This window comes from Mus musculus, chromosome X (assembly GCF_000001635.26).
Source record: "Mus musculus strain C57BL/6J chromosome X, GRCm38.p6 C57BL/6J".
NCBI classification, from domain to species: domain Eukaryota; kingdom Metazoa; phylum Chordata; class Mammalia; order Rodentia; family Muridae; genus Mus; species Mus musculus.
Window position 1 is genome coordinate 140650547 of NC_000086.7, and position 19049 is coordinate 140669595.

At 41.9% G+C, this 19049-nt stretch overlaps 1 protein-coding gene across 4 annotated transcripts in view; it reads left to right on the plus strand.

Moving 5' to 3' along the window:
- The first annotated feature begins 13757 nt into the window (after window positions 1–13757).
- Window positions 13758–19049, plus strand: part of Mid2 (midline 2) — a 103412-nt gene continuing 98120 nt past the window's right edge. For 2 of the 4 annotated variants that reach the window (NM_001358367.1, NM_001358366.1), the window contains exon 1: window positions 14410–14732. In NM_001358367.1, the coding sequence (NP_001345296.1) occupies window positions 14729–14732 (4 nt within the window). In that variant the 5' untranslated portion in view covers window positions 14410–14728. Of the gene's footprint in view, window positions 14097–14409; window positions 14733–19049 lie in introns of those variants that run through there. The other 2 variants (XM_006528524.4, NM_011845.3) reach the window with 2 other exon arrangements.

Genomic DNA, 19049 nt, shown 5'->3' on the forward strand with positions numbered 1-19049 from the left:
CCAGGCTGGTCTCGAACTCAGAAATCTGCCTGCCTCTGCCTCCCAAGTGCTGGGATTAAAGGTGTGCACCACCACGCCCAGCTCATATTAGTCTTTTATTTACTATTTTGTAGTTTTAGTTCTACCAATTCTTGCTGAGACAACTTTTAAAAAAATATATTTGCTAATTCTAAAGGCCACTTTGGTCCTGATTTTCTTTGACTTCTGTACTGGACTCTATTGAGTCTCCTCCCCTTTGAATGTTTCTTCTTCTTCAGTGCAGTAAACAAAGTAACACCCTTCAGAGATGCCTGTATTCACACCACTGAAATTTTTGAACATATCATTTTATATGAAATAATAGATTTTCACACATGATTAAAGATCTTGAGACAGAAAGGTTATCCTGGCTTATTTGTGAAGATTTAATGTACTAATGAGGGTAATTCTGAGAAAGGGGCTACAAAGAAGATACAGAAGCGAATGTGATCTTAAATACAGTGGTAGTGAAATTCTAACACTGATCCAAGCTTTAAGATGGAGGAAGAATCCATGCAGCAAGAAATGAAGAGGATCAATCAAAAATTCAGGTGACAGCAGATGCTGGCGAGGATGTGGAGAAAGAGGGAGACTCCTCCATTGCTGGAGGGATTGCAAGCTGGTACAACCAGTCTGGAAAGCAGTCTGGTGGTTCCTCAGAAAATTGGACATAGTACTACCTGAGGACCCAGCTATAACACTCCTGGGCATATACCCAGTAGATGCTCCAACATATAACAAGGACACATGCTCCACTATGTTCATAGCAGCATTATTTATAATAGCCAGAAGGTGGAAAGAACCCAGATGTCCCTCAGCAGAGGAATGGATACAGAAACTATTGTACATTTACACAATGGAGTACTACTCAGCTGTTTAAAACAATGAATTCATGAAATTCTTAGGCAAATGGAACTAGAAAATATCATCCTGAGTGAGGTAACCCAGTCACAAAAAACACACACATGGTATGCACTCAGTTATAAGTGGATATTATTATCAGAATATCCAAGATAAAATTTACAGACCACAGAGGCTCAAGAAGAAAGATCAAAATGTGGATGCTTCACTGCTTTTTAGAAGGGGGAGCAAAATACTCATAGGAGGTAGAGGGTAGGAGGGACTTGGGAGGAAGAGAGGAGGTAGAGGGGAATTTAACGGGGACAGAATCATGTACGAGAGGAGATGGGGTTAGTATATAGTGGGTCAGGAAATTGAACAGAGGTGCGTAGCAATGGGAGATGGGGAAATGAGGGTATCCACCAGTAAGTCCCAGATGCCAGGAAAGCAAGAAGCTCCCAGGACCAAACAGGGATGAGATTAGCTGAAATGCCCAACAAAGGGGAGGGAGAACCTATAGAGACCATATCTAGAGGTTAAGCAAGGTAGGGGAGGGCATCACCCATTCATCTCTAAATTCTTAACCCAGAAGGGCTCTTGTCTAAAGGAAATACGGGGACAAAGTGTGAAGCAGAAACTGAAGAAAAGGCCATCCAGAGACTGCCCGACCTGGGGATCCATCCATTATACAGACACCAAACCCAGACACTATTGAGGATGCTAACAAGTGCTTGCTGACAGGAGGTTGTTATTGTTATTTCCTGAGAGGCTCTGCCAGAGCCTGACAAATACAGAGGAGGATTCTTGCACTCAAACATTGGACTTAGCACGAGGTCCCCAATGGAGGAATTAGAGAAAAGACTGAAGGAGCTGAAGGGGTTTGCAGCCCTATAGGAAGAACAATAATATGAACCAACCAGACCCCCAGAGCTCCCAGGGACTAAACTGCCAACCAAAGAATACACATGGAGGGACCCATAGCTCCAGCTCCATAAGTAGCAGAAGATGCCATTGTCTGGCATCAATAGGAGGTCCTGTGTAGGCTTGATTCCCCAGTGTAGGGGAATGCCAGGGCAGTGAGGTGGGAGTGGGTGGGTGGGAAGGGGAGCACCTTCATAGAAGCAGGGGGAAGTGGGGATGGGTAGGGGGATTCTGGAGGGAAAACCAGGAAGGGGATAACATTTGAAATCTAAATACATAAAATATCCAATAAAAATAAAATAAAATATTTAATAAAAAATGCAGAGAATCTCTAGACAGCAAGAAGTATAAAGACATGTATTGTTTCTTAGCACCTCTATAAGGAATCAGCCATCTTGAGACCTTAACTTTAGCTTAATAATACTAACTTTAGATTCATAATCTTCAGAAGTATAAGGTAATAAGTTTGTGTTGTTTTCAGCCACAATACTTGTCATTTTGTAAAGCTGTAATAGGATACCAATACAATTAGCTGTATGGTGTTCCACTCTCCTCTTTTTCTTAACCTCTCTACCTCTGTCTGGCCATTCTGTCTTTTTTCTATAGTTACTTTTCTTCTGTCACATGTAAATGTTGATGTTCTCCAAGATTTGGTCCACAACTTAGCTCTCAATTCATTGTGCAGCCTCTCCCTTGATTAATTTATCTGCCATCATAATTTCAGTGTGCCTGCTTGTATCCACTCCTGTCTTAGCAGCCTTCACTTTTTCTGAGAATCATCAGAACATGATTTTTCAGCTCAGTTCTGGCTAGTTGTTCCAGAGCTTAAGTCCAAAGCTGATCTTGCCATTCTTTCCTATGTCCTAATTCCCATGCTCCTTAAAAGGTGGCTCTTCTTTCTGCACTCTGCTTTGAAGAACTTAGTGGCACTGCCATCCCTTGTGTACAAACAGAAACCTGATTTTTCCTTCACTTGTTTTGTTCCAATTCTACTTACATTTTAAATCCCTTTCATATATGTGCCCTCTTCAGTCCTTCCTACTTAACTAAGTTGTTTTTGAACATTCCCCTTGCTTCAGTCCCCATCCCTTTTAGTCTATCCTTTCCATAGCTATTTGAATATTTACTTTACCATGCAAATGTCATTATGCCAAATCCACATTCATAATCATTCAAAGATTCCAAATTGCGTTCATGGTTCTGGAAATGTCATATGGGACTTTTATGGCCTATCCTATGACAGCTTCATCACCTCTTCTTCATTCCACTCCAGATTCAGCCTGTGTGCTTACAATATCATCACATTATTGAAGTTATCATATTCTCTTTGGCTTCTGAGCTACCATCCCATCTTTCTTTTTTTTATCATTAATACTATTTAATAGCTCTATTATAAATTTATTTGACCAACAGTTTTTAAAATATTTATTTTATTTTTAAGTGTGTGTGTGTGTGCATCTTTCATAAACACCCTCCTTCCCCTAGGTAACTTCTATTCTTCTTTTAGACCCATCTCTCTTATTACCCCCTTTAATAATATGACTTCATTTTACACATTCTGCAGCAGCTTGTAGCTATTCTACTTTGCTGCTTTATAAATTGTGTGTTTATTTGTCTTTCCCTTACAAAACCATAGGCTGCTTCGGGCAAGGGATTTAATTTACATTCGAAAGCTAAACCCTAGAATAATGACTTTGATTTATAGTATGTAAAATAACCATGATAACCAAACAAATTGTTTTATAGTCACAGGTGTATATTTTATTTTATTATGTAAGCATATATTGAAAGTTCTTTGAAATGAAATATAAGATTGCTGTATTAATTGTCATATATTTTGATATATTTCTGCTTATTCTGTCTGGACTACATTTTTCAGTCTTTGAAACTGAGATTTTCTTGGAAATTTAAAGTCCCTTCTAGATAACTGACTTCAGTGAATAGATGAGTGGTTTCTCACAGTAGTACATACTTGAGTTCTTTTTCCTTTCATGAAAATGTTTCAGGAATTAGAGAATTTAAGGGTTTGGAAAGACTTATGGACCCTGTTTTCAGTGATTCTCACCTCATCTAAATCAACTTGTAAACAAACATATTCTCTGCTCCAACCTCAGAACTATAATACAGTACAGTCTGAAATTAGTATTCATTAAATTTTCTTCAGTAAGTTCAGGTGAGCAACCTCTTTTTTTTGTCTCCTGAAACAGCATCTCTGTGTGGTCAGTCAGTGATGGATTCAAACTTATGAGCATTCTGCCTCAGCTCCTCATGTTCTTGGATTATAGTCTTTTGACATCACATCTACATAACAAGTTGTGAGGACTCAATGTGGTCTAGTCTTGTCCGCATGGTCACTTATTCTCTGTATTGCAGTTGATAGTTGGCTTGGTTAACATTACCAGGTATGGATTCCTTCTGATTGAGAGGATCTTACGTTCAATTAGCAGCTGTTTGTTACCTACAAGATATAAGTGCCACTGTTGCACCACTGAGGACATCTTCCCAGGCCGGTCATTTTTGTGGTTCATAGACTTTATAGCCGGATAGGACTGCTACTTGCTCCCCCTCTCAGCAGCTTGCATATCACCTTAGGATACCACGAGAACCTCAGGGAAAAGATTTTCAGGTCAGTTCCAGATCAGTTTTTCCAAGCCTGTTTTCTTTTTCTTTTAAAGTGTATATGTTTTCAGCCAAGTGTCTTCAAATCCTATAAGGCAACCAAAGGCAGTAATAATAGGCCATATTGTTTTGGGAGACTCCTGTATTCCTCCTATTGTGTCCAAGACAAGACAGGGAATATGCACCCCTGAAATCTTAACAATATCGTTGCCCGAACGAGAATGACAAAATGTCAACACTAGTTCATTTGCCAATGTGGACAAATGAAATCTCACAAGATTCTAACCCTAGATTAAGAATTACAGATTATCAGTGGCTGCTGAGAGAGAATTAGTTTCTTCCAGGTAGGCCCTTCTGTATAATTTTTCCAATCCCAAGTGTTCAGCTCTGAACTGACGTACATGTAAGCAAAGCTAAATGGACTTGGTATGTATGTATGTATGTATGTATGTATGTATATATATGCTTACAGATAAAATTTTGTGTGTGTGTGTGATGTGTAGATTCAGTTCTCTATATATTAATATCTCAAAAATTGCCCCAAGCAAATCTGAATGAAACAAAATAATAAAGAACTACAGTAATGAAAGCAACCTGTAATTTCTAAAATATTAGGTGTGATAATAGTAGCTTTCAAGTTTGAGAAGATTTGTGTAGGTCCTAAGGTATCTTGAGCCCTATCTGGAAGGCAGTGTACCATTATATAAGAAAATATTTACTCTCCTTGAAACAAAGTATTTCTGGGTAGTTGACCATCTAGTTCAGGCTGGCCTCAAACTCACTATCTCCTGCCCCAGCCTACTCAGTGGTCATATAATAGGCTTGTGCCATCATACCTCATTCTCAAATTTTCATTTATGAAAGGCTAATTCTACACTCAGTGAGATGACTCTATTGATAAAAGCATTAGCCATGAAAATCTACTGTCCCGAGTTCAGTTCCATAGAGGAAGAGGAAGGAAAGAACTGACTTCCGAAAGGAGTTCTTTGACCTCTACATACATGTAATTCCACACATACATCACACACATACACACACACACACACACACACACACACACCTCACAAAGAATAAATAAACTAAAGAGTATTTCTGGAAGGAGTGCTGAGAATGGAATAGATACAAAACTAGGAAAGAAACCAAAAGGATGATTATAGTCACCAGATATGTGATAAATTTTGAGCATTACAATAATTTGATATGGGGTACGTGTTCAGATAAGGGGAGAATGAAAGCAGATTGGGAGCAAAATTGGCTTGTAGGTTTCCAGCGTGGAAATAACAGATGATGTCAGTAATTGAGGAGGTGGTATTAAAGAACTAGGCATTTCACTTTGGATATTCTCATTCAAACCACAACATACAACATTGCACTTCTTTTCTCTTGTCTCATATAGTAGCCTCATCAAAAAGAAATCAAATTTCAAGTTTCTTGAATACTGAATCCATTTAATAGAGAATCTTAGAGTTTTTATTGCACTGACATTGACCATTTACCAGATGCTAGGCGTTGTACAATAGCCATCACTAAACAAGACAGACAGGATACATGCCCTGGGGAGCTTATCATTGAGATTCGGTGTAGCACACTGTTTGGGGGCCAGGGTGTAAATCCTGGAACCATCACTCAGCTGAGAATAAATTGACTGAGAATAAATTACTCAATGATTCAGTTTTCATTTCCTCATCCACAAAACGAGTCAATTAGGGATTATTGTCAATAGGTTATTGTACAGATTTAAGAACTTAATGCATGGTGAGTGTTCAGATCAGTGCCAAATATACAAAAAAAGCTTAATAAATGTTCCTTATTATTTTGGTGTGTGGGGGAGGTTGGAAAAATCAACAACCAAGAAAGTAACATTTTAGGATAGGAACAATAAAAATAATTAAAATAGCTAGATTTCAAAGTACTGAAAGCAAATCAGTGTGTAGCTGCTTTAGATAGTGACATCTTAGACAATAACATTTATGTTAAATTCTGATTAAAAAGGATTAGTCATATGAAGATATTTGTATTGTTTGATTCATATTAAACAACTTTATTACTTGGTCCAAATCTGCCACATTTTCTTTCTGAAAGTAAAGTGTTGTTGTTTATGTATTGCTGATGTTACTTATGGAGTCATTGCAGAGCTGAGTAGTTGAGATAGAGGTAGTATGTCTCAGAAAGCCTGAAATATTTCCATATGCCTACTTCAGAAAAAAAGGTTTGGTTATCTCTGTTCTAGGCAGAGGGAACATCACATACAGAGGCTATAATCATGGGCCAATGTAGAGTGCTCAAAGACCTAAAAGACATACTGAGATGGGTAAGAGCAATAACAATGTGTCTTGACTTCAAGCCAACTTTTATTCCACTGACCATTGCTTTGCAAATTCATGAAAACTAACATCTAAGGTTTAAGTAACTAGCCTCCACGTGGATGCATGTATACACATGTACATATATGTGTATGTGATGTTCCCCCTGTCCTACTAGTTTTTGTTAGACAGGGTCTCACTATGTATCCCTGGTTGGTCTTCAACTTTTGTGTAGACAGGCTAGCTTCAAACTCATGGAGAACTGCCTGACCTTGATTCTTGCATGCTGTGATTAAAAACAGGCAGTATTTAGCCTTATCACCCCCTTTCCTTATAATAGCTGCTCATCTTTAGTGTTTTAATTTAGTATTAATACCATTCTCTGCTTTATGTATTCCTAAGGATCAGTGTATCATGGATATCCATGTGTATTCATGTGTGTATGCATGTTAATGTGTATTCAGGTATATATGTACATGTGTATACATGCATCCACGTGGAGGCTAGTTACTTAAACCTTAGATGTTAGTTTTCATGAACCATCCACCTTATTATTTTTAAGATAAGAGTCTCAGTAGAAACTTTGGATCCGGATTAGGCTAGGCTGGCTGGCCAGTAAATCCCCAGGGACCCACCTGTCCCTACCTTTCCCATACTGGGATTAGAAGCATATGCCACCTTGTCCAGATTCTATGTGGGTCCAGAGATCAAATTCAAGACGTCATACTTGCATGACAAGCATCTTACCAACTCATTCATTTTTTGCAGATTGTCAGTTACCTGGGAATACTTCTTTGAATTCAGAGCAACTCTGTTCACTTACTGTAGGTCACTTTACTCTTAATAGGTCTATATTAACAGGATTGCTGTCTTCAATTTTTGCCTCGTTTTAAATATTTATTTTATGGCTATCCATGTTTAGTTTGCATGTACATTTGCAGACCAGAAGAGGGCATCGGATCCTATAGAAGGTTGTGAGCTGCCATACAGGTTCTGGGAATTGAATTTAGGACCTCTGGAAGAGCAGCAGTGTTCTTAACTGCTCAACCATCTCTCCAGCCCCCTCATTACCTCATTTTAAATTTGCACCCCGCTCTACTTCATTTCACAAGTGAATCTTTTGATTAGTATTAATAAATTTATTAGTGTTAATAAATTAAGATTAGATCTTAATTTAATGTTGATCAATATCCAGCACACACACACACACACACACACACACACTCCTCTTTTATCTATATGACAGTGCTTCCAAAAACTGTTCTTTCAAGGTTGGATATTGTAAGATGTGTTTTACTGTGGTGTTAGAGATGGGATTCAGTGTCTTACACATATTAAATAAGCATTATACTATGGACTACTTTGCTATCCCCCTGTGATATGGTAACCAGTGGATAGACTATAAATGTTTCATGGTCAAACATGTTGGGGGGAAATATTACACAAAGGACAAATAGATTTTATTTCTGACAGAACTTCTTAGAGTCTTCAAATGCTAATATGTGCCATGAGTCACTGAGTTAGTCTGTAGCATTTTTTTTTCTTACACGTGTTTGACCAAATCCTTCCACCCCCCAAAATATCAGTTCATATCTTAAGGGGCGGTAGAGTTTATTACAGAGCCAATTTAGTAATTAGAATATCTGCATTTGAGGCTCTGAGTCATGTGTCTGGCCTCCCACCACGAGCCTGTTATGACTGTACTAGTTCTGCCAAAAGAGTCTCTCCATATTCTCACTATGGATTGAAAGTTAGGGTAGATCTAGCTCAGGTTGCAAAGGTCATCTCTGGACCATAGTCTTTCATCAATTTACTTATATTATGTGGCAAAACTTAGCACTTATGATCCAGGTACTGTTTGATGTGTTGGAGATAGACCAGTGATAGATAGGCAAAACTCTCACTCTCATGGAATGCATATTTGTGTTTGTGCATGAATATATGAGGGCATAAAATAAACATATGTGTTGTTTTATATCTGGTGATAAGTTTCCAAAATAAAAAGGACTAGGGTGCTGGAGATGGTGCTACTTTAGGTGGGGTGATCAGAAAGGATTATCTGATCAGGTGCTCTGTAATCTAAGAGAAGACATTGGACAGACTTATGGAGAGTGGGAGGAAGTACAATTTGAAAGAGAGGTAAGAGCATGTGATGTTCTTGGGGGTGTCTAAGAGTGGTGTGTCTTGTCTTTTTTTTTTTTAAGATTTATTTATTTATTATATGTAAGTACACTGTAGCTGTCTTCAGACATCCCAGAAGAGGGCATCAGGTCTCATTACAGGTGGTTGTGAGCCACCATGTGGTTACTGGGGATTTGAACTCAGGACCTTTGGAAGGGCATCTCACCAGCCTCCGTGTGTCTTTTCAAGGGTATTAGAAGGCCATTGTGCTTGGATTATTGTGGGCAAGGATGGGAGTTGTATAAGATGAAGTTGGAGAGTTTGGCAGAGAATGGCTACTGCCAGGTCTGCTATACCTTTTGCAATTTGCAATTTCTTTTAATGGCAATGAGAGGAGACAGAGTTTGTAGCAGGGGTTGAGGTTTTAAATGATTAGATTTCCATTTTGAAAGGATCATGGGCCAGAAGTGGGAAAATGAAAACCTGACTAGATTACCAGTTAGATGTTGGGCGCTGGGGCATGGAAAGTGTCTAGGATGGCATGCCAGAGTCTGTTTTAGGTAGCTGGGTGATACCACTAAATGAAATGGAATGGGCATAGAAAGTGAGAGGTCCTTTTTGGCCATATTCTTAACATTGCCTATTAGGCAGGCAACTGGAGCCGGAAAGCACTGAGATTCATGTGAGAGCTTGGACCCAAGGAAGAGATCTGAGATGGGGAAATAAAACTGGGTATATGAATCACACTGGGATCCATCAGTATATGGATCACACTGGAAATCATAGGACTAGAGGGTCTCCCACTGAAGTGACTATTTATGGAAAGGGGAGTCCAGACCTGAGCTCTGTGGGATACAGTCTTCAGGGATAGAAAAACAGGAGGAAGAAACAACAGAACCTGAGGAACATGTAGTGAGGTGGTAGGAAAACCAGGAAAGGTGTGTTGTTGTGGAAGCCAGACAGTAAGTAACCGACACTGTTGATTGGGAAGACCTGGTCGGTGGTAAGATTTAGATTGGCCCTGATGGCACATTAAACCTCTAGGACCAATGCAATGCAGAGAGCAAACATACATGTTTATTAGAACAACTCAGAAAAGTTATAAAACATGAAAACGGTAGCAGAGTGGAAATGAAAGAATAAAATGCACCAGGCACATGCTATTTCTCCACAGTAGGAACATAATTATTTTGAACCACTCTCTTTCAAGCAGACTGTGGAGTGCATTTACCACTGGAGTTTTAGAACAGTGTCCTATTGACAAGACTGTGCCGAAAGTGCTTTTCTTCTCACCATCCTGTTAAGAGCTGCTTGCTTAGAGAAGCTTTTGGTCAACCTCTGGATTTCAGACAAGTAGCTGCTTCTTTTGAGAGCAGTATAAGGTCCCCTTCTGCAGAAGCAATGATGTTCTTGTACAACAAAATCAGCCTTCTGTGATTTTTTTTTCCCTTGTGGAACAGACTGGCCTCTGTGCTGTTCTCTGAAGAAAGTATCTGCAGCCACTCCCTCCCCCTTACATTCTCAGTTGGAAAAAAAATAGCCCGATGAGCTGTCCCTTTCATACTGCAGGCCTGTGGTGTGGTGAGTCAGCTTCAGACTAATTCAATTAAACACCTCCAGCTGAATCTGTCAAACAATTTTTTTTATGGGCCCAGATTTATTTTGTTAATAGGATCAACATATGTTATATACAAAGGTAACCATTAAATAATTATAAACAAATAATTTCATCACATACTCCCAGCCAATTTTGCATCTCATGCCAGATACAAAACATTTACTTTAATAAATTTACAGTGAGCAATTTGCATAAAACCGTTGAAAGTGGGGATATTTTCAAAGCAGCTGCTTATGTGATGTGATTAGCAAAATCTCCCCATCCCCCACTCCCACCCACACAAGCCATTAGTCATTCCTTTGAATTAATACATTGAAGGCCTCTGTTAAAATTAAAATATTATCTCCTAATAGAGAGACAAATGAAGCTATTAACATTTAGCTTGAGTTAGTTGATTGAATTCCTTAATCACTTAGCAAGGTCCTTTGTAAAAGGAACCCAGCAGCTGTTAAGTCGTGAGGAGGGGAAAGGAAAGGTCCAGAACATTCCCTAGGGAGGAGAGGCAGGGTTGGGTATTTTGTGCAGGGCTCTCTTAAGCCAGAGACTCTGAAGCACTGGAAACTCAGGTGCAGGGGAGATGGACTAAAATACAAAGGGTGGGATCATTTCTAATGGGTGAGAAAAGCCATTAAAATCAAACCTCCTTTACTGTTAGCTCCACCAAGATGGAGCTAGCTTTGTTCAGGTACACCCTAATGAAAGTGGTCACTCCGTTATGTTCTAGAATAGTCTTCACTGCACTGTGGGGGATCTTACCAAGTGAGACTGTAGTGCAACTGAGTTCTCACTTCAATTTGTGACTCATTCTTTTTGTAGTCATACCTTTTGTTTTGTTTTAAACTAAACTATCAAAAAGCTTTCCTTTTTTTTTTGTTTAATTTTAGTGTTCAAGACAGGGTTTCTCTGTGCATTCCTGACTGTCTTGGAACTCACTCTGTAGACCAGGCTAGCGTCAAACTCAGATCCACCTGTCTTTGCCTCTCTAGTGCTAGGACTAAAGGCATATACCACCATGCCCTATCCATAAAACATTCTTAACGCACAATATGCAGTTATTGAAAGATCTCCATACAAACTAATCTCAGTTCTAGGTTTGAATCGTGTACAAGGTGTTACCAGGCTCGAAGATCTATCTTCCACAGGTGGAATAATCTATAGTTGTCCAGTGTGCTACTTCTATCTTTCACTTTTTAACAACATACACTTTGACACTTTAACCACTTTTTAGTGTTCAATTCAGTAGCATTAAATACATTCACAAAACAAATTATTTCTAGAAAAATTTCAAAAATCCAAGACAGAAACCATGTACGCTTTAAAGGATGTTTCATTTCCTTCTCCCACTGGTCCCTAGCATCCTCCATTCTACTTCCTATCTCAATGCTCCTTACCCTTTAAATTTGTTTCTAAGAGGTCAATAAAATATTTGAGAAATGCAAAACAACATATACAGTGCTGGATGCTTACCTGTCATGGTTTGGGTTTGAAATGTCCCAGCAAAAGCTTATGTGTTGAAGGCCAACTTGCCCACTCTGTACCAGTGGGTGTTCCAAGCGGGTCCTTTGGGAATGAACTGAATCACAAAGGCTTTAACCTCATCAACTGACTTGTCCACTGATGCATTCATGGTTTAAAGGACTATTGGGAGGTGGTGGAAACTAGGAGCTGGGACTTGGTTATAGGAAGTAGGCCCTTAGGTATGTGCCCTTGAATGGTATACTGGGACTCTGAACTCCTATTCCCACCCCCTCCTCCTCCCCGTCCTCCCCTCTCCTCCCTCCTTACTGTGAGGCAAGTTCCTTTACAGTCCCATCATGGTGTTCTGCTTCCCCATAGCATCAGAATCAATAGGACCAGTGACTACAGACTGAAAACTCTGAAATCATAATCCAAAATAAATCTTTCCTCCTAAGTAGTTTCTCAGATTTTCATCACAGTAGCAGAAAGTTAACATTGTTTCCTTCCTATTCCTGTCCTCCAGATAACCAGTGCAATCAACTTTAGAGGTATCTTTACTGAGAATACTTATTTGTCCACAAATATCCCTACGTCCCTTTTCACACTACTAGACGTATCGCCCTTAGTTTCCTAGTTACTAAACAACCTGGGTCTCTCCGCAGGCAGACTGACTCCAAATAAATGTAAATATAGATGCACACACATAAAATATACATATATAATTATTTCTAATATTTGTGTGGTGAATTTGCCCAGCAAATCAGCAGATTTCTGACTCATGAACTTAAAAGAAATCAAGTGTTTTATTGAGTCAAAGGTCCTATGGTAGAGAATTTACCCATCTGACCTTGTCCAAGAATACAGTATAATCCTGTTAACCAAATACAACACATCTCCACTGTTTTATTTCCCATTTTCCTGATGATTAGTCACATTAAATATCTTATTATCTGCTATTTTTCTATTTTTGAAAAATACCCATTTAAGTTCTCTGCCCCTTTTAAAACACATATTCTAGACAGTAAGTCCTTATCATGCATATATGGTTTTAAAACATTTTCTCCCATTCCCAATGTGTCGGTTGTGTACTCTGCTGTGTAGGTGTTGGTGCTATGTAGTCTCATTTGTTTGGTTTTGCTCTTGTTGTCTGTGCTTTGGATATGACACATTAACTTTTACATCTCTTGGTGCTGTACTTCCTTTTAGGTAATGTGGTTGGGTTTTTCCCTTCATTTCCACTCCAGTGTTCTCTAGCAGGTTTGTTTAACAGTGCTGTTGGCTGACTGCTATTGGTTCCCTGATAAGACACACCCATCTACCTTCATTTTTTTTTCTGGATTTGTTCCCAAGCACAGTAATGGGAGGCCCATGTGAGAGGGGCTGTTTCGGATTGCTTTATTCCTTCCTCATTTTGAGTGGAGCTAGAAAGAATATCCTCTGAGGTGGCTTCCTTCTCTCATCTACCTTTTAAGTGTGTGTGTGTGTGTGTGTGTGTGTGTGTGTGTGTGTGTGTTGGGGGGAGGTGGTAGTCTTTGAGCCAGTGATAGGTTAAAAGACAGGCTGTATCCAGACCAATGGGAGGCTCCTGGCTTCCAAATGGATCTTATTAGGGACATTGTATTCTGGATGGCTAGCATCTGCCTCATTGTCCTCTTGGCAGTGACCCTTTTGTATTGGTCAAGGATCTGAAGGTGCAAAAGAAACCTTACCCCATACACTTTTAGTGGCTTTAATCCACCTGAACAACTTGTGCCCAAGTCCAATAGAACATTGCCATTCTCCCTTTGTCAAAAGAAAAAGGGGTTGGGTTTCCTTCAATTGTCTGCCCTTCTCTGTCTCCTCCACTATTTTTGTTTTACTCTCTAGTTAACTTTGCATACAACAGCTTCACCAGTAGGACCTGTGAGGAGGATCCAGGCACACTCTTTTCATTGGCGAGTGCAACAGCCTTCTCCTTGCTCTCATCTGGGGGTTTGTGGATGTAGAAGGGAGGTAGGTGGGTGAAGAGTTTGGCCACAGTCTTCCTTCTGCGCTTCACACACACCACCCGGTCGTGGACGCGCAAACACACACACACACACACACACACACACACACACACACACACACACGCTCGTGCGCGCCTGCTCAGGCCCCTTCTCCCTGTGTCTTCCATCAAGATGACAGGGTGCTGGAGAAAAGGCTGCTGGAATCAGCTGGTAGGTACAGTAGTAATCTGAACCCCACCCACCCACTGCCTTTGCTTGCTCGGGTTTCTCTGGTCACTCCTGCCAGGGGAGAAAACATGTAAGCGCGCCTCCAGAGGAGGGGCACGGGGAGTTGGGAGTGGCGGGGGCGGCGGAAGGTGAGCCTAGGAAGGTGGCCCAGCGCCCCTTCTGCCCGGCCCCTCCCCGTGCTCCCGTAGGGTGTCAGCCTCGGCTCTGCTTGCCCCCACTCCACCCTCCTTTCGAAGGGATTGCCTTTTTTTTCCCTCTGCTGCGGCGGAAATGACAGTGTGGTGCTGCGGTGGTGTCATGGTGCTGCCTCTGGACCGAGAGGCGAAAACTCTTTAAGTTTAGCCCGGGAGACCTAGACGCGGGAACGTCGCGGTCTCCGTGCTGTCCCCCGTGGGGCGCGCGGGCTGGCGGATCCCGGCTGTTGCGCGGCGGCGGCGGCGGCCGCAGCGGCGAAGGCGGGCGGCGGCCTAGAGTGGTGGTGGCGGCGGCGGCGGCGGCAGCAGCGACAGCGGCCCGGGAGCTTGCACGGGAGCCCGAGCCAGCTTGCTGCGGAGGCCGGCGAGCGCCCGGCGCTCCCCGGCGCGCGTAGGAGATGGCTGGCACCCGGGAACAATATGGGTAAAACGCGTCCCCTCGCCGAGGCCCGGGGGGATGGTGGTGGTGGTGGGGTGGCTAGTGTCGCCGCCCGCGCCGGGCTTGGCCCTGGCTGGCTCCTGCTGCTCTTCAGGTGCCGCCGGGGCTGGAACTGGCCGAGGACACTTGGGCTTGGGGGGGGGGGCGGCAAGAGGGGGGAGACGGGGTCCTGGCGGCAATGGCAGGGCCCCGGTTGTCTGTCACACTGTTGTGACCCGAGCTCCTGCCGCTGCCCTCCTGGGAAGGAGTTTGCACTCCTAGATCCCAGGCTGGGGACCGGCCCGAGGCCTCCCGCTTGGCCAGGCCGAGCAGGGAGAAAGCAGTGGAGCGGCTCAGCTCTCGTGGCGCCTAGGCGCAAGTCTGGGAAAGGGCGCAGCCGCCTTCCCACGCTCCCGAAATCCACGGCGTCCTCGGCCCGGGCGGCGCCCCGAGGTCGGCGGTTGGCTCAGTGGTGCTGGCGCAGCAGCCTGAGATTCTGTGGACACCCTGCGAGCGGGAACCCCGGGAGAAACTTAATTCTCCCTCCCCTTTTCCTCCCTGCTGGGGAAACGATCTTCAGGTCTCTGTCTGGGTGGTTCTTTATTTCTGGCCTAGCTGTGAAAGCAGCCCCGTGGGGGGGGGGGGGGTGGAGAGGGAAAAACTTGAGTGTGTCCATAGGACACACTGCGACTGAAGCAGGGACAGGGGAGCCTTTTCCATTCCGGGCTCATAAAAATTACTGGAACATTACTGGTTATGAGCTGGCTTGGGTTGTTTCGCACTTCACGTGCAGCATAGTATTTATTTATTTAGGAGGCATTTCGATTTAGAGGAGGAAATTAGGATCCAGGGATTGTTGGACTCTTCACTTTCCCCACTCTTCCACACTCCTTAGGTACTGTCTCTATTCAAGCCCCCACATCTCCCACCAGAGTTCCTGCACTCTCAGCTTTTCTCTGTCAACCTGTGCAATGCGGCTTCTTGCTTTTCAATCACTTTGATTTTTTTTGAAGATTTTGGAGGGTGGGGCTGCTGAATGGCATTAGTTGTGTGTCTGTCTCTAAGGAGGAGTATTTATGAAGCAAGACATTGGAAACTGTAATAGTACACAACTATTGTGTGGGGATTAATTAATCTGATTCTCGAATTGGACCACAAGAGTTGACTTTAATCCCATTCCATTTCCTCTCTGAAATCGAATCAGATCTCTGACACTATTCCAATAGAAGATGGAGTTGCTAAATGGAGAGTTTACATTCTTGCTCACTTCTGCTTGGGGAGCTTTTGCTGTACCCTAGATTCCTATCCCAGCATCCCCACCTTTTTTTAACCTCCTCCTCTCTGCTCATCACTGCCCCAAGGGAGAATCAATCTTTGCTATTTTTATATATTCCTGCTCAATCAATTAGCTTAACACAGACTCATAATATGAATTAGATTTCTCGTGATTGTTCCTTACAAAACTCGTTTCATGTGGTTGAAACACAAGCCTGGAAGCCAAGAAGATCAGAGAGTTCATTCCAGATGTGACGTTGCATTGGCTTTAAGGCCTTTAGACATTTGTATGACCTCTCTTTCACAGTTGCTTCACTTGCATAAAAGGCATAATATTGTGTACTGGGTATTGTGAGTATTGGCTTGGTCCTTTGAAGATAAAAGGATTCTATAAACCTCAGCATTATACTCTTCAATGAAAGCACTTCATTTATCCTTTATTGGGTTACTGGATTGACTGGGTATAAATGGGAACACTAATTTACAGGAACCCTAATTTGCCATTATTAGTTCCCTTGAGATTCAAATTATCATTGTAATTTAGATCTTAAGTCAATTTGTTTCATGAATGTATATGCAACTGAATGGAAACATATATACAATTAGGCATAGAAAGTAATGGTGATGATTTTAAGTCGAGTCATAAATCATATTGATTACACTTTACCCTAACAATGTGAGTCAGACTCATTTGAATATTCAACCTCACCCATTTTTTTAGTCTACATGGGGGGAGTTAGTTAATGACCAATAAAAGTAATATAGATACATTTAGGTCTGGCTATATAAGCAAAATTAGCACCTAGCAGCAGTGAGTCAATATTTTTCAAAGCACCTTTAATGTACAGAAGCCTCTGCTGTCTGTGTTGAGTGAGGACCTGCCCTTGACCCAGTATTTTGGGCTCATATTTGCCCTATGCTAAACTCTACTTACAGTTCCATGGCTCCATGGCTAGGATGCAGTCAGGGTGGGTGATGTGTGGAGTAGGGAGAGAGGGTTATGGCACATGAAGAGCTGTCTCTCCTATTTACTTTCATGACTACTGGGATTCCTGCTTAGCATGTTGTACCTTGCAAGACCACTTCTGAGAGGCACTTGCTGCAAATGAGTGGCTTGGTTGCTTCACAAACATATCATCTGAACAGCGCAAATTGACTTAGATAAAATTGGTTTGGTTAATCCCTCCTCTAAAAACAGGGCAACTTGCTCCAACCTGCAGGTCTTAAAATAGTGCCAGTGGAGTGTCATAATTGCATCCAAGCAGTGTCCTGAGTGGTGAGCCTTTCCATTCTCTCCTCCCATAAAACCTGCTGACACCACAATTAGGAAGGAAACTACAGAAGAATGCATTTTGAATCATTGGCTTGATGAAGAGTGAAGAATATTGTCTCTGGTTGTCAGGTTTTCCTTAGAAGTAGACTTTCTCTTCCTTAACATGGATGTAGAGCCCCTAAAGACAAAGACAGGGATGCGGCACACAGTTAAGTCTCAGATGGCAGTTTTTAGCGATAACTACTTGACTGTCATTCGGTCTTTATACAGCTTGCTAAATTTCTAGATGTTAGCAATGGGACTCAGCTGCTAGAGGAGGCCCGAGGGTGTCTGAGGGTGCTCCAAGTCCATTTAGTATTGACTTTTTGTCCTGTCTTCTGTGCAAAAGAAAGCTGTGTCTCTGACACGCCTCCTTAAGCAGAGGGTCCTGACTCGACACACTCTATCATTAAAGTATGAGGTATGACATGTTTATGATGGATAGAATAAGACACTCACTTAAATTTTTACAGTTATTTATTTGTGTGAATGTGCGTGCATATGAGCATGCATGTGTGCCATAGAATACAAGCAGAGATTAGAGGAAAACTTGTGGAAATCTACACTTTTCTTCCACTGCATCAGTGTTTTGGATCAAACTCCAGCCACCAGTCTTGGTTGTCAGCAAGTTTACTCGCTGAGCAGTTTCACTAGCCCTAAATATAGTCACTTTTTTGAAAATTGGATACAAAGTATGATATTGTACTGTGTGTATTTCTGGATCCTCAACAAATACAGTGTTCATCACTGAGCGGTAACAGAGGAGGCTAGAAAAGTGCTTCTCTGTGTGTTGAGTCACAGCATCAAGTGAGAAGTTCAGATGACTGGTGGCAAGAAAAGACAATCCCACTCTATTGTCTGCCCTGGGCAGACTGTTAGTGCCCTTTCCCACTTCTCACCTTCAAGGGCCAAGAATCCTGTCGCCATCCATTTTCATAGATTAAAACTGCAGAAAGTTTTCTGTGCACTGTAGAAGGCTGTGCTCTGTGGCTTTTTCTGTCTGCTACCTTTTTCATCTTTTTTTTTTTTTTCATGACCATAAAATCACATAACATTTTTGATAGTCAGACTTCCAGAAAGCCTATAAACATGGCAGAGGCATTTGGGGAAAAGAAGTGACACCATCCCACCATCACTTTCTCCATGTGTTATTTGCCTGAATAGAGTATATACACTACGATGTTGGTTTAGTGTAACTGGGTTAGAAAAGTGTGGGTTCTTGTTTCTCCACCACACCCTGACTGCCTGACCTTGGGCTTTGTCTTAGCCTCTTTCTGCAGGTCAGACTCCTCTGGTTGATGATGAACAGTATCCTCTGGCTCTGCATCATCCTCTTACAGAGACCAGATGATCTGATAAAAAACAAACAAACAAACCCATTCTATAATGACAACTCTTCCTGAAACCTAAACTCCTAATATTTTGCAATTTGCTCTGATAGGAACATAAAGTGCAGGCATGGAAGACAGTGCTGACTTAGGAGAGCAAAGTGTGTGTGTGTGTGTGTGTGTGTGTGTGTGTGTGTGTGTGTATGTGTATACAGTCCAGAGATAGAAAAATGGTTTATAGTTCAGATTCCTCTATCACTGCGTCTGTAGCCTTTTGTTCAGTGTTGCTAGGATCCATGCGGTTCCCAGGAGAGTGGAAGCTTGATTTTCAAATAGGCCTCTGTTTTCTGTCTCCTGTTACTGATCAGAACTTGGGGTCCTCACAGCCTAACATTCAATAGAGTGCCC